This window comes from Phaenicophaeus curvirostris, chromosome 1 (assembly GCF_032191515.1).
Source record: "Phaenicophaeus curvirostris isolate KB17595 chromosome 1, BPBGC_Pcur_1.0, whole genome shotgun sequence".
Lineage (NCBI taxonomy): Eukaryota > Metazoa > Chordata > Aves > Cuculiformes > Cuculidae > Phaenicophaeus > Phaenicophaeus curvirostris.
The window spans coordinates 182,025,581-182,037,691 of NC_091392.1; the positions used below are offsets into that span (position 1 = coordinate 182,025,581).

At 39.1% G+C, this 12,111-nt stretch overlaps 1 protein-coding gene across 1 annotated transcript; it reads right to left on the minus strand.

Annotated features, from left to right (window-relative positions):
• Positions 1 to 2,836: 2,836 nt before the first annotated feature.
• On the minus strand, positions 2,837 to 12,053 carry NHLRC3 (NHL repeat containing 3). Its single transcript, XM_069882069.1, has 7 exons — positions 11,958 to 12,053; positions 10,998 to 11,150; positions 9,966 to 10,113; positions 9,244 to 9,444; positions 8,027 to 8,118; positions 6,253 to 6,365; positions 2,837 to 5,779 (listed from the first exon to the last, which is right to left on the minus strand). Exons 1-7 carry the CDS (start codon positions 12,036 to 12,038, stop codon positions 5,551 to 5,553), a joined length of 1,017 nt encoding a protein of 338 aa, XP_069738170.1. The 5' UTR covers positions 12,039 to 12,053; the 3' UTR covers positions 2,837 to 5,550.
• Positions 12,054 to 12,111: the final 58 nt, after the last annotated feature.

The window sequence follows — 12,111 nt, forward strand, 5'->3', positions numbered from 1 at the left end:
CCCAGGTGGCCAAGAAGACCAATGGCATCTTGGCTTGGATCAGAAACAGCATGACCAGCAGGTCCAGGGAGGTTATTCTCCCTCTGTACTCGGCACTGGTGAGACCGCTCCTTGAATACTGTGTTCAGTTCTGGGCCCCTCACCCCAAGAAGGATGTTGAGGCTCTGGAACGAGTCCAGAGAAGAGCAACAAAGCTGGTGAAGAGGCTGGAGAACAAGTCATACGAGGACCGGCTGAGGGAACTGGGGTTGTTTAGCCTGGAGAAGAGGAGGCTGAGGGGAGACCTACAACTACCCGAAAGGAGGTTGTAGAGAGGAGGGAGCTGGCCTCTTCTCCCAAGTGACAGGGGACAGGACAAAAGGGAATGGCCTCAAGCTCCGCCAGGGGAGATTTAGGCTGGACATTAGGAAAAAATTCTTCACAGAAAGGGTCATTGGGCACTGGAACAGGCTGCCCAGGGAGGTGATTGATTCACCTTCCCTGGAGGTGTTTCAGGCACGGGTGGAGGAGGTGCTAAGGGGCATGGTTTAGTGTTTGATAGGAATGGTTGGACTTGATGATCCAGTGGGTCTCTTCCAACCTGGTTATTCTATGATTCTGTGATTCACCCAAATCCTTTGAGAACTGTCATAGACAATACTGTACGGAGAGCTAGAAGCGGAAACAAGTTCAGCCACATCAGATCATGGGGAGACAGTATTCCTGTACAGCACACAGATAGGTTTAGCGTTGGCGGTTCTGATATCCAGACTGCCTTTCGTGTGGTGAGCATTCCTTTGGATTTGTTTCTTTTTAATAATAACTGCAATGAAAATATTTTGGAATTAAAGCCCTACCAGTCTTCCACTGCAATACACGTTTTCCGATCTATACAGTTTAGTCAAGGAGTGGAGCAAAAGATGATCCTGTCGTCATCTGTAAATGACTCCATGGGGGATAAAAAAAAAATAGTTCCGTATTAGGTCTCGAGTCTAACTGAAAACAGAAAACATGAGGTTGAAGGAAAATGAATCTGGACTAAATGTAAAGCCTTCCCTTTGTAATGATGGTTTTTTTAGGAAGGATTAAAATATATAGACCTTAGTTATTCAAGAGACTTCTTAAGCCCTAATTTGCTTGTAAGAGATCTCATCATTGCTCAGACAGAATTAGCAGGCTTACTCCTGATGTAACTAGGCAAATTTTTTTACCTCTGTTTTGCAGATCCAGTTACACTATCATATCTGGTTTCCTCAGCCTCAAAACATATGACCTTATGATAATGTGTGTCTATTAAACATTTGATTTGTATCAGTTTTACTTTGGCTTTAATACAGTAACAACTCATCCTGTGTGCATAAATTAATATGCTCATACTTTCAAATTTCATATAAGCAACATGACTTTGATGCTTTATGAACAAAAAATGACTCATATTTTGAAGAAAAATCTGTATTCAAACTTTTTTATGGCAACTGCTGGCAAACAAGTTTTGCAGATGCGATCCCTCAAAAGAGTATAATATAATAACAGTACAAAATCAGAGCATAGTTTTCAGACAAAGGCTGAGAAAGGAGGGATTTAATAAAATTGGTAAATGAGATCCAGTAAGCTTAGCTCTAATCTCACTCAGGGTCACCTCTGTAGGGAAATACGCTGGCATTGCTCTCTTGATATAATTACGCTGCTACAGTTATACTATTGTAAACTGTTATGCTTCCAAAGCAATATATGAGGAGTAATTCTACAGAAATCAATGACATAAGGACTACAAGAATAAATTCACCATAGCCAGTTGTCTCTGGACATTGAATTACTAATTTTTTTTGAGGAAAAACAATAGAAATACATAAAAGATGGACATAAATCCAGTAGTAATAAGCCAAAATGACTTTAATACAATTATCTGCTTGTGTTTAAAGCAATCCATTTTGAAAAGAGAAAGGAAGTCTGGAGCAATTCATTATCTTTGTTGACTTACTCCAAAGGTTCAGAAATTACCAGCTGTTTACATTTGCTAGGATATAACTACACTGAGTGTGCCAAGCACCAGCAGGGGTTTGGTGCCCTCTTATGTTTTACACAAGCCACTTCAGTGACTGCAAACGTTTCTTGGTGATGGATCACTTGCGAAGGCTTCTCAGGTTACAAATTGTTAAGAAAGTAAGTGTCAACTAAGATAACTAACTACTTAATCCTTCAAAAAGGTCAATAACCACTTTAAGCAGTGAGCAAATCCACAGACATACTGATGCACCTTTCCCCTGAGCTTTTACTGAAACAGCTCAGCCTCACTAAACTTCTCTTGCATGGCACAAAACTGTTCAGGCTTCTTTTGTTTTGGCCAGATATTGTTAATCAACTGCTGACTACAATAAACACACACACAAAACAAAGGGTGGTTAGTATCACAGGAAAACAAAGATGAACTGTATTCATAGATCTTAGGATCACAGAAGAGAGAGGCCTATGTGACCCGTTCTTGCCTCCTGGGAATGTCATCATCAAAACATGGATGTTTTACTTGGATACTCCAGTGATTACTTCTCATACTTAAAACTGGCAACTATTAACTAAAATTAGAGTTTGGGGGTGGTTCTAGCAATCACTTTATGTTTTCTTTCTTGTCTAGTTAACTTTGTAATGTACTGGGTTTTTTTCTTGTATATGTATATGTATTTGTAATCCAAAGAGAAGCCCCTTCTGGGTTTTCTAGAAACTGAATAAATTGCTCAATAAATCTTTTCTGAAAATAAAGAACGATTCCAAATTAAGAAGTAGTTTGTTAGCTTGTTTCTGATTTCCCTATTAGCATCAAAAGGGTTTAGCTTCAGTTATTTATTTATTTTTTTAATACTCAGCACTTCTGTAATTCATCATCCCATTTTACCCAGATGAAAACATTTAGGAGAGATTTGTATGCCTTTTTTGATACATAGATCAGAACGTGTAAGAGATACACAAAAATAGTAAAGTATAAAGATAACTTGGATTTTTATATTATATTTGACTGCTGGTATCAGAAATTATTAAATACCTTATTAAACTGTTGAGGACCCCATATTTTAATCCATTGCAATGGAACATATTGATATTAGTACAGAAATAAAGCACTCAACCCCTTCACAATTTGAAATTGTCAATTTATTTTATCAAATTATCCTACTACGCAATTTTTCAGAACTCAGTTTCAAAATGATACATAAGAAAACCTTCACAGGAATTGGCAAGTTAGTGCACGAATCAATCATATTTTCAGTCGTCATAGATGCAGACATAAAAAGGGGTATAAGCACCTCATACGAGTTAATAATGAGCATCCCTTCTTATGACAGATACTCAAACACCTGGAAGCAAGGCAAGTTTCGGCACCATGGCCTACTTCAGTAAAGCCAGACAAAACTGGATGAACACTCACCATTTCTAGGGGCTGCAAAAGCCCATGTAAAAAGAATTGAGTGCAGATCCATGCAGCAAACAGACCCTTGTAGAAATAACTTATTTGCCAACATCCAGAAGTGCACTACTCCTTTACTGAACACAGAAGCATGTTCCCAGAGAGCTTCAAGTCCAGTTTCACATAGAAGTGACAAGGAAAAATAAATAAGGAGAGGATGTGGTGACAAAGGATGGATGTGCCTGGACTCCTTACACAATCAAGAAACACTCAAATAAATTTAATGATACAATAGCAATATTTTTTAAGAAGTCCACCTTGTTTAGGTGAGAAATAGCTAAATTGCACATAAAGCAGAGATCCCTGAGCTAGTAGAGACCTAGTCAGAAAATCCACACAACAGCAATGTGGACCTATCCATCTAGGTCTAGAGAAGTACTGCTACTTTTTCAGCTAATAAATATTGCTTACTAACTCCCATTCAAGACCATGTGATTGATGGATCATATTTGCTAGTGAGTAACCCTGAAATTCTGGTTCTAAGGCTTGCATGAAGGCAGCCAGGTAAGAGCTGCTTTTCTTATTGTGGATATAGCCAACAATAAAGCTTTCACACTTAGTGTGCTCATCTCAAATAGTACTAAACTCAGGCCATCACATTCCACAGCTGAATTACTTTTCACAGAATATATTAATCTGGCCTTTCTGGACAGATTTTCTACCTGTTGACCCACGAATTTGTGATCATAGGTTGAAAACTGCCAAATTAAGACACATTTCCTATTGAGAACATTCACTGAAGTGGATATTTCCCATATTCCCTTTCTAAGGAAGTAGAAAAATTTGCTTCTCTTAGGTAGTAATTAGCATTAAATTAGTCCACACAATAGAATAAGCGTGTGGAAACAGTAAAAATCCTCCCTGATGTTTTGAAGAGCTAGTAGTAAAATACGAAAGGTGGGTTCACAGCTTCACAGAGGCAATTAGTTATCCGCTGTCTCACTTCTGCCATGCCATTTTCCCCATCCCATTTTCCTATATCTAGTTCCTCCTATGCTATAAAATGAGCTAATTTAAAATCTTGGAGCAACATGTAAAGAAAGCAGAACCACTTTGGACTGGCAATGGAAAGAGCATTTTTTGAGGACAAAGCTTGGAGGCATCTGCTAAAGATACAGTATAAGAAACTTAATTCTAGACATTACTGGAGTTAATGAAGTCTAAGTTCCAGATATAAAACACTTTAAAAATCCCCAAATCAAAACAGATGCACTGCTGGCAAAGCTTCAACAAAACTGGGAGAAAATCATGTGTCTCCCAGACCCTAATGCTGATTAAGACTTTCCTAGCAAATTACAATTTGTTTATCTTGAGGAATTTAAATAAGCTGAACTTCAGAATGTTCCACTACGAAACCTTATGGAACAGAAAACTCATGCTGATATAAATCAAATCAGGGTAAGAATTGATTTAGTTAAGAATCAGTACTTGGCTGCTGTGCACATACTTTTAATTTAGTTTGAAGTGCCTGGTATCAATTTAACTTAGGCTTATTACAGACTTTATCACTTTAGCTAGAGCTGAAAACTTTGATTTCCATGCTTATGTCACTAACCATCTAAGGCAGCTGCCAGTATTAGCAATGGCACCGGTATCCAGCAGCATCTTATTCAACATCACAATGTATCCCTGTGATCAATGTTGGGCAGTATCAACACAATGATTAAAACAAACAAGTGAAGAAACATTAAAATGAGGTGGTTGCCTCCCAGGAAATCGTTCATACACTTCTTTCAGGCAGTTCTGACCTTCATTCAGCAACACACAGAGGCTAAGCAGAGAAACATACAGAGTAATTTTGGAGCTTAAGAACAGTAGCTGTCCTTCTAAAGTTTTATATTATAAAGTTAAGATGCTTATCAAAGTAATTTAACAACTGCCAGCAACAAAAGCAAGAGCCACCATAGCATTACCAAAATGAGTAACAGCTCAAGACCAAGTGCTTCTCTTCTCCAGGACTGCAGAACAGCTAGAACAGATTCTTAGCTCTACAGTTCTGGGTGCATAATGTTTTGTGCTTGTCTCAGGGAAGACAAACTACACAAAATTCGAAGAAATGTGGTCACAGGTCTTGTATGTCACAAAGCTCATGCCACAGCACTTGTGGGAAAGCATCAGCTTAAGGGTATGTATTTTTGTACTTGCTGGGCTCCAATCTCTGCAACATAGACTGCTCCACTCTTCATGTCTACATCCACAAGGTGTGGTTTGGTCTCATCTGCCAGCTGGACTGTGTTGACCATAACACAGTCCCCAATAGAGCCAACTGGTGGTGCCGCCAAGATTGCCAATCGGTTGATATTCATCTGAGCTACAATCAGATATTTGTAATCAGCAGTAAATCTGCAAAATACAGAAATACATTTTTTAATTATTAACTCCATATGACATCTCATTTTAACACAATCACGTACTTTTAAACAAATATAACCTCCTTGATAGTCAAGCTTTTGAAAGCTATGACACATTGGAGTGAAAAATTTGTAACTAAGTTGTAAGCCTTGCTTTACGTTTTCCTGCTTCATGGGAGAGACTATGCTACAGGAAACTCATTCAAGACAATCCATCTTCCTGTAAAAGCTGCAACATTAAAGTCAACAACACACAACAACTTTAAAATTAAGTTCCTAATCCTGCAATTAAATCCACAGAGCTTGTTATAAGGCCAGGATTTCCCTGTCAAGATGCAACTGGGCAGATCTTTGTATATGATTAGGGCCCAGTGCTCTATTAGTTAAGCTGGTTAACTCCTTGATATCAGGCACTAACATCTTATTTATGTAATTGCATGCCTTGAGAAAAGCTGCTTGCAATACCTGACAGAATAGGGTCCATCTTCTGAAAAACAGCTGCTCCAATATCCGAGCCATTCCCCTGTGACTTTATCAAAAACTTGGATCCTTTTGTTGTCTCTGTCTGCAACCCATACCTATTAGGAACAAGAATCACAGCTGTTCACAAACAGAACAAATCAAATGCTTAGGGATATAATTTAGTAGTGAATAGGTAGAGTTGGGCTTGATGGCCTCAGAGGTATTTTCCAACCTAGTGATTCTACGATTCTATGATTCTACGAAATGCAGTAGTTTCTTTCATAAGCAAAGTATCCTGTACTAAAACAGAAGTACAACTTGGAAGAACGTACCTCTACACTGAAAACTAAATAAATAGATATTACTTCCAGACATAAAATAAAACCACCACATAGTTAACATAAATAAATTATTTTATACTTCAACAGAGAAATCCATGCTTTCTCTTCATTTCTGTGGCTAGGATATGAGCATATTTAGCAGCAACTTTTCCCTCCCAGTGAGGGCATATTGCCACCTATTAAATTCTAAAGACAGTGGTCTGTCACCCACTGTTTTTCAACAGTAGTCTCATTCCATGACCCTATCATGACTGCATCTGCAAACACTCTGATATGCCTAATGGTACTATAAATATTGAGCAATTTAAACACCAAAAGCATTTTAGGCATGTTTTGTCGTATCAGTTTTGTCGAACTTGTCTCTGTCCCGCCCTGTGCTAACTGGGTAAACAAACACTTCAAGAGAGCAAAACCACTAGACAGGTCCAGTTGAAGGCGTCTCTTGTACTACACTCATTGAAAATTTAGCTATTGATAACCTATCAGTCTGATATATAAACATTACTTTTCTAGGATATCACACAAAAGAGAGCAGTAAACAAGTTGACATGAGATCTTTCATCACAGTTTTTTTAAATTAAAGGCTACTACAGCATTCTCTAAGATTTCTTAGGAATTACTTACTATTTTTAACCCAGGTTGATGAACACCACCACACTGGCAATGACATTGCACCTTATTGCAATTGCTGTCTTGAATGTATATATTCATGGGTTACCCTTAAACACAAAGTAACTGTATCCCTCCTCTTCTCTCTCCCACCCTGCCAGTTTTGGCAGAGAAGTGATTTTTATAGATGTTTCTTATTCTGGTTTAGACAGCATCAGCAATAATTAGCTCAAACCACTGATTTAAGATGTTTTAGTCAAGCAGCCTTAACTTTCCCTGAAACAGATTAAAGAGCAACTGCACAGTTTATCTACAGGAAGAGCAGAACAAAGGCCAGGCTATGATTAACAGCTGGCAGAAGTAAGACTTTCGAATGCCTTGAGCTGCATGTAGAAAAGGACTGATGTCCACAACCTAGCTAGAGCCTTACTACCATCTTAAGTTCATTTGGAATTTCCAAATATGAAATTAAAGTTGTCTGAAGAAACAGGTATTATACCTGAGTGGGTATTATAGAACATAATTCTCCTGTGCTCTCACAGAGGCAATCTGTTAGAAACTGCTCAAGGAACAGTGTGTTCTTGTATGTACATTAACAATGTAACTGGTCAGAACCCTTGTGTTAACCTTGGAGCCAGATACTTCAGCAAGATCTGCAGTATGAAACTTAAAACTCAGGAGCACTATCACAGTGAAAACTGCAACCCACATAAAATGACCCAGATCACAACAGATCAAATAAAAAAAAAAAAATACAATTTGTTTCGCTTAAATACATGGGAACAAATTTGTCTGAAGATGAAAAAATTTCTCCCTCTATTCTTTACCCGTCCAACAGGATCCACCGTTACACTGTGAGGAATCTTGAACTGACCAATGCCGGTCCCATTTGTTCCAGCCAGCCATATCTCTTTGTAATCTAAACAGTGAGCACCATGAAAAATAAAAGGAAACAAAAATCACAGTAAGAAAATAACAAATAAAATAGCTTTAAATCACTCCCTTACAAACTTAAAGGTGAAATTTCTAAACATAGGCTTTTTAAACACAGCACTCCCATTACATAAACCCAAGTAATACTGGAACTACTACAGGGACTACTGGATTGTTGTTAGTGGTTCTAATAGGCATTAGTGTACAAATGCTGTCATCCAAGGCTCTATTAAGCATTATATTAATTAAAAAAAACCAAACCAACCATATAAAACACACACAGTTGGCTACGACATTCATTTGTTTACTAAATTGAGATTTTAAATCTGTTAGCTGGCACTTTTAAGTCAGTTTGGAGTTTTAACAATTCACCATTTTGTAAACTAGATATTAGTAAACCGGCTGTTTTATGATAGCTCAAAGGAGAAAGGGCAGCTCCTCCACACTTGCCCCAACTGCAATGAAATGTGCAGGCTCCTCGCTTGCAGCCCTAACCAACACTGACCATTTTACTGGGGAATATGAGTGAGCTAATTAAAATCATGCAATAATTTAAGTATAAAACATCTACAGACACCATTGGTCTAACTTGCTTTTCAAAGCAGGATGAGCCTTGATAACAAATCCAACTCTGAAGCTAGATCAGGTTCTTCTTAATTCATCAAGTTTTGAGTATCTCCAAGACTGGAGACTGAACACTCTCCCTCAGCAAAGTATTCACTGTCTGATCACCCTGACTATGAATCTTTTTTCCAAGAATCAAAATGTAATTCCTTCCCCTTTGCATCTTTTTCTCAGCGTTTTTCATTCTCCACTGTGCATTTCCAAGAAATGCATGGCTCTTTCCTCTCTATACTCTCCCATTACTGATCTGAAGACAGCAATAAGAATCCTCCTTAGCCTGAGCAAACTCATTCCCTCAGCCTCTTGTCATAAATGATTAGGAGATTTCTCCTGATGTGACAAGCAGTAAAACAGGATCTGATCCAACAAGTCTTCAAACTAATGTTAAATGACAGCTCTACCTAGCCCTCCCTTAAGAGTATTCTCAAGCTGTGTTATTGAAAATTCAATTTACAATGGTTAATTGTGGAAGTTCATTTTTCCATACCGTTGGATAGCTTGAGCAATCTGTTATTCATTCCTCCATCTCCATCCACAACATACATATCTCCACTTTCCTCTACAAAGATCTCTGCTGGTTGATCAAATTGTAGGGGAATCAAGCTTGAACCGGCATTGCCTGGTGTGCCCAAGATCTGCATAAGTTTACCTGAAGGGCTATACTGTTTCACGGTGTGCCCATATTTCCCTGAATTAAGAAAAAAAGTTCAAGAACAGCTTAACAAAATGAAATAGAAGTATTACAACTGATCACAAGGATGAAAAAAAGAAAATATCCTGATACTCACAAGTGGTATTTATAACTCAGACAAAATTCTATAGCAAAAGTATGACCGTGGATTAATAAATCCACAGGCTACAGTGCTCATCCATTTTATTAGGATGACCAAACCTAGGACAGAAGTCTAGCCAGAAGACTTCCCATTCCCCTACCCCAATACTTCACCTGAGAAAAAACCCCAAAATCAAACAAACAAAAATAAAACCCCCAAACCCTTGTACTTATTATTAAGTTCAGAAACTATAGACAGACACACAGCATAGCTCACAAACCTTCAGATTATTTTGTGCATCACCTAAGATGCTTGTCCATGGCAAGAAATGCACAAATCTGTCTCAGAATTAAGACTTATATAAACGAGTTGTTTAAAGTAATATCTGCAGTATTAGCATTTTCTTTGCCACCTCTCATATCACCAACACACATACCTGTTCCAACATCTGTGATCCATACTGAACTATCTGTTGCAGTGTTCAATACAAAGATACCATGAGGCATTTCAACTGTATCATTCCATGAGTTAAGAAAATAGCCTTCCTCTGAGAATACAAGTACCTTTGGTACGTTATCTCCCCTCTGAAAAGGCAAAAAAAAAAAATCTATTAAGAAACTATATTAAGCAAGGAATCATGTTTTTGAAAATTCCTCTTTGTAAGGTTTTTGCAACGTTTCATGAATCATGACAGTCTCCTAAGATTGTCTCCTAGATCTCTTTTTTTTCCAGATAGAAGAGAGAGAGAGAGGGCCAAAGTACAGCATGCAAAGCTTTCCACTCATTCTAGATTTCAACTTAAATAATAGAATTAAGCTTTCAGAGCAGTCAAGCTCCTGCAACTACCTGGGTCTTCATTTTCAACCATATTTTTACGTTCTTGCTTAATAATTATGCCAAGCATAACACAGGCATGAAAAACTGTAACTATACTTATTAGCTGCATAGCACTAAAGTACTCACGCTGTACTTTATAATTAAATCCCATCACTTCCCATAGAGAGAATGTCTTATCCATGACCTAGAGATACCAATGAATGGAACCGAGTAAAGCAAATAATTGAATTGCAGTTACTGCAACTGGCCAAAAAAGCTGTGTGGTTTTGATTTCATGGGACAAAGGCTGAAAGAGTGGAAAGGGAAAGAGTAGTCAGTTGCCCCAGGATCGCATTTTACCTTACAGTTAAAGAAAAAGCTGCTGTAACTCAATGAAGTTGGATCAGGCATTCATATTACAGAAATGTAATACTTTTATAAGCACAAGCAAGTACAGTCTCAGAACTGCTTTAAAAAATTGATATAGCAGAGATATCTATACTTGTATTTTCACTAACTTTGATAGAAAAATTCTTCTAATATTACTCTGACTTATATATACATACATGCATATATATTAATCCAAACTAGACACTTTAAAGGCAGAAACACACGTGGTTAAAAAGGGGAGAAATACAGTATTCTCACTCACTTGTCCTACGTACACCAAACCATGAAGAGAGTCAACAGCAACACAAAATGTTTGGCCATTGAAGTATTCTGGAATTTTAGGCCAGCCTATGTCCAGCTTGTACATCTGTTGCTGTTTCCTCCAGAGAGAGGAGTAATCAAATGGTTTTAAAACCTGAAAATGTAAACCCAAATATCCATTAGTAGTTACACTACATGCTGGTGGGGTTAGAAGAACCTGCAGTACAAAGCAACTTTGTACTGAAGTATCATAAACTGATTCATTCAATTTAAATGAAGGGGATAGATAAATTGAAATAGGCTTGTAGCTAGGGTTTTGGACTGCAAATGAAAAAACCTTGACTAACTGAATATCAGCTAATGAAGTCTTCTGTATTGGGGAGCTCTGAAATTAGAAGGCATAATGCACACCTTGAAACTTCATACATCAAAACTGCTATTTGTGACTATAAATCACACTCCACAATGAGTAGAGAAGGCTCCAAATGCATCAGAATAAACACTTCAAGAAGATATGAAAAATACAGGTTGAGAAACAAAACTACCCCGTAGAAATGAGAAAATGTGAGACAGAAGGAACACCAGAACTCCAAGTCCTTCTCTGCAGGGCAGCTCTCAATCATCCCCCATCCTGTATTGAAATCGGGGATCGTCCCGACCCAGGGGTAGGACCTTGCACTTGGCTTTGTTGAATCTCACGAGGTTCACACATTCTGTCTGACGTTCAAAGGACAGGAATCACTTAGATGAAACTCAACACTTGTTAGAACATCACCTCCCCGTATGAGCACCAGCACGAACTGGGACGCGGGGCCCTGCCCAGCCCAGCCCCGCCCCGCTCCGCTTCCCCGGGCGAGCAGCCGCAACCGAGGGGTCGCCTGACAGCTCAGCCACGGGGCTAACGACCGCCCCGCCCAACTCCCCCGCTTCCCCCCCTCCTCTGGGCCCCGCCACCACCCACCTGCGCGCCGCCGAGCAGGGTCAGCAGGGTCAGCGCGGCCAGCGCGGCGCCGGCCATCGCCAGCCAGAGCCGCCGCCGCATGGGGGTGGGGCCGGGGCGGGGCGCGTTGCCATGGCAGCCACGTGACAGGCCCCCTCCCGCCTCCCGGAGCCTC

Excerpts from the sequence above, each read along its gene's own strand:
- NHLRC3 (XM_069882069.1), bottom strand. The coding sequence starts at position 12,038 with ATGCGGCGGCGGCTCTGGCTGGCGATGGCCGGCGCCGCGCTGGCCGCG. Across the intron at positions 8,119-9,243 it reads ATTGCTCAAGCTATCCAACG|ATTACAAAGAGATATGGCTG; the intron begins GTATGGAAAAAT and ends CTCACTGTTTAG. Across the intron at positions 6,366-8,026 it reads CGGTGGATCCTGTTGGACGG|GTATGGGTTGCAGACAGAGA; the intron begins GTAAAGAATAGA and ends TGTTCCTAATAG.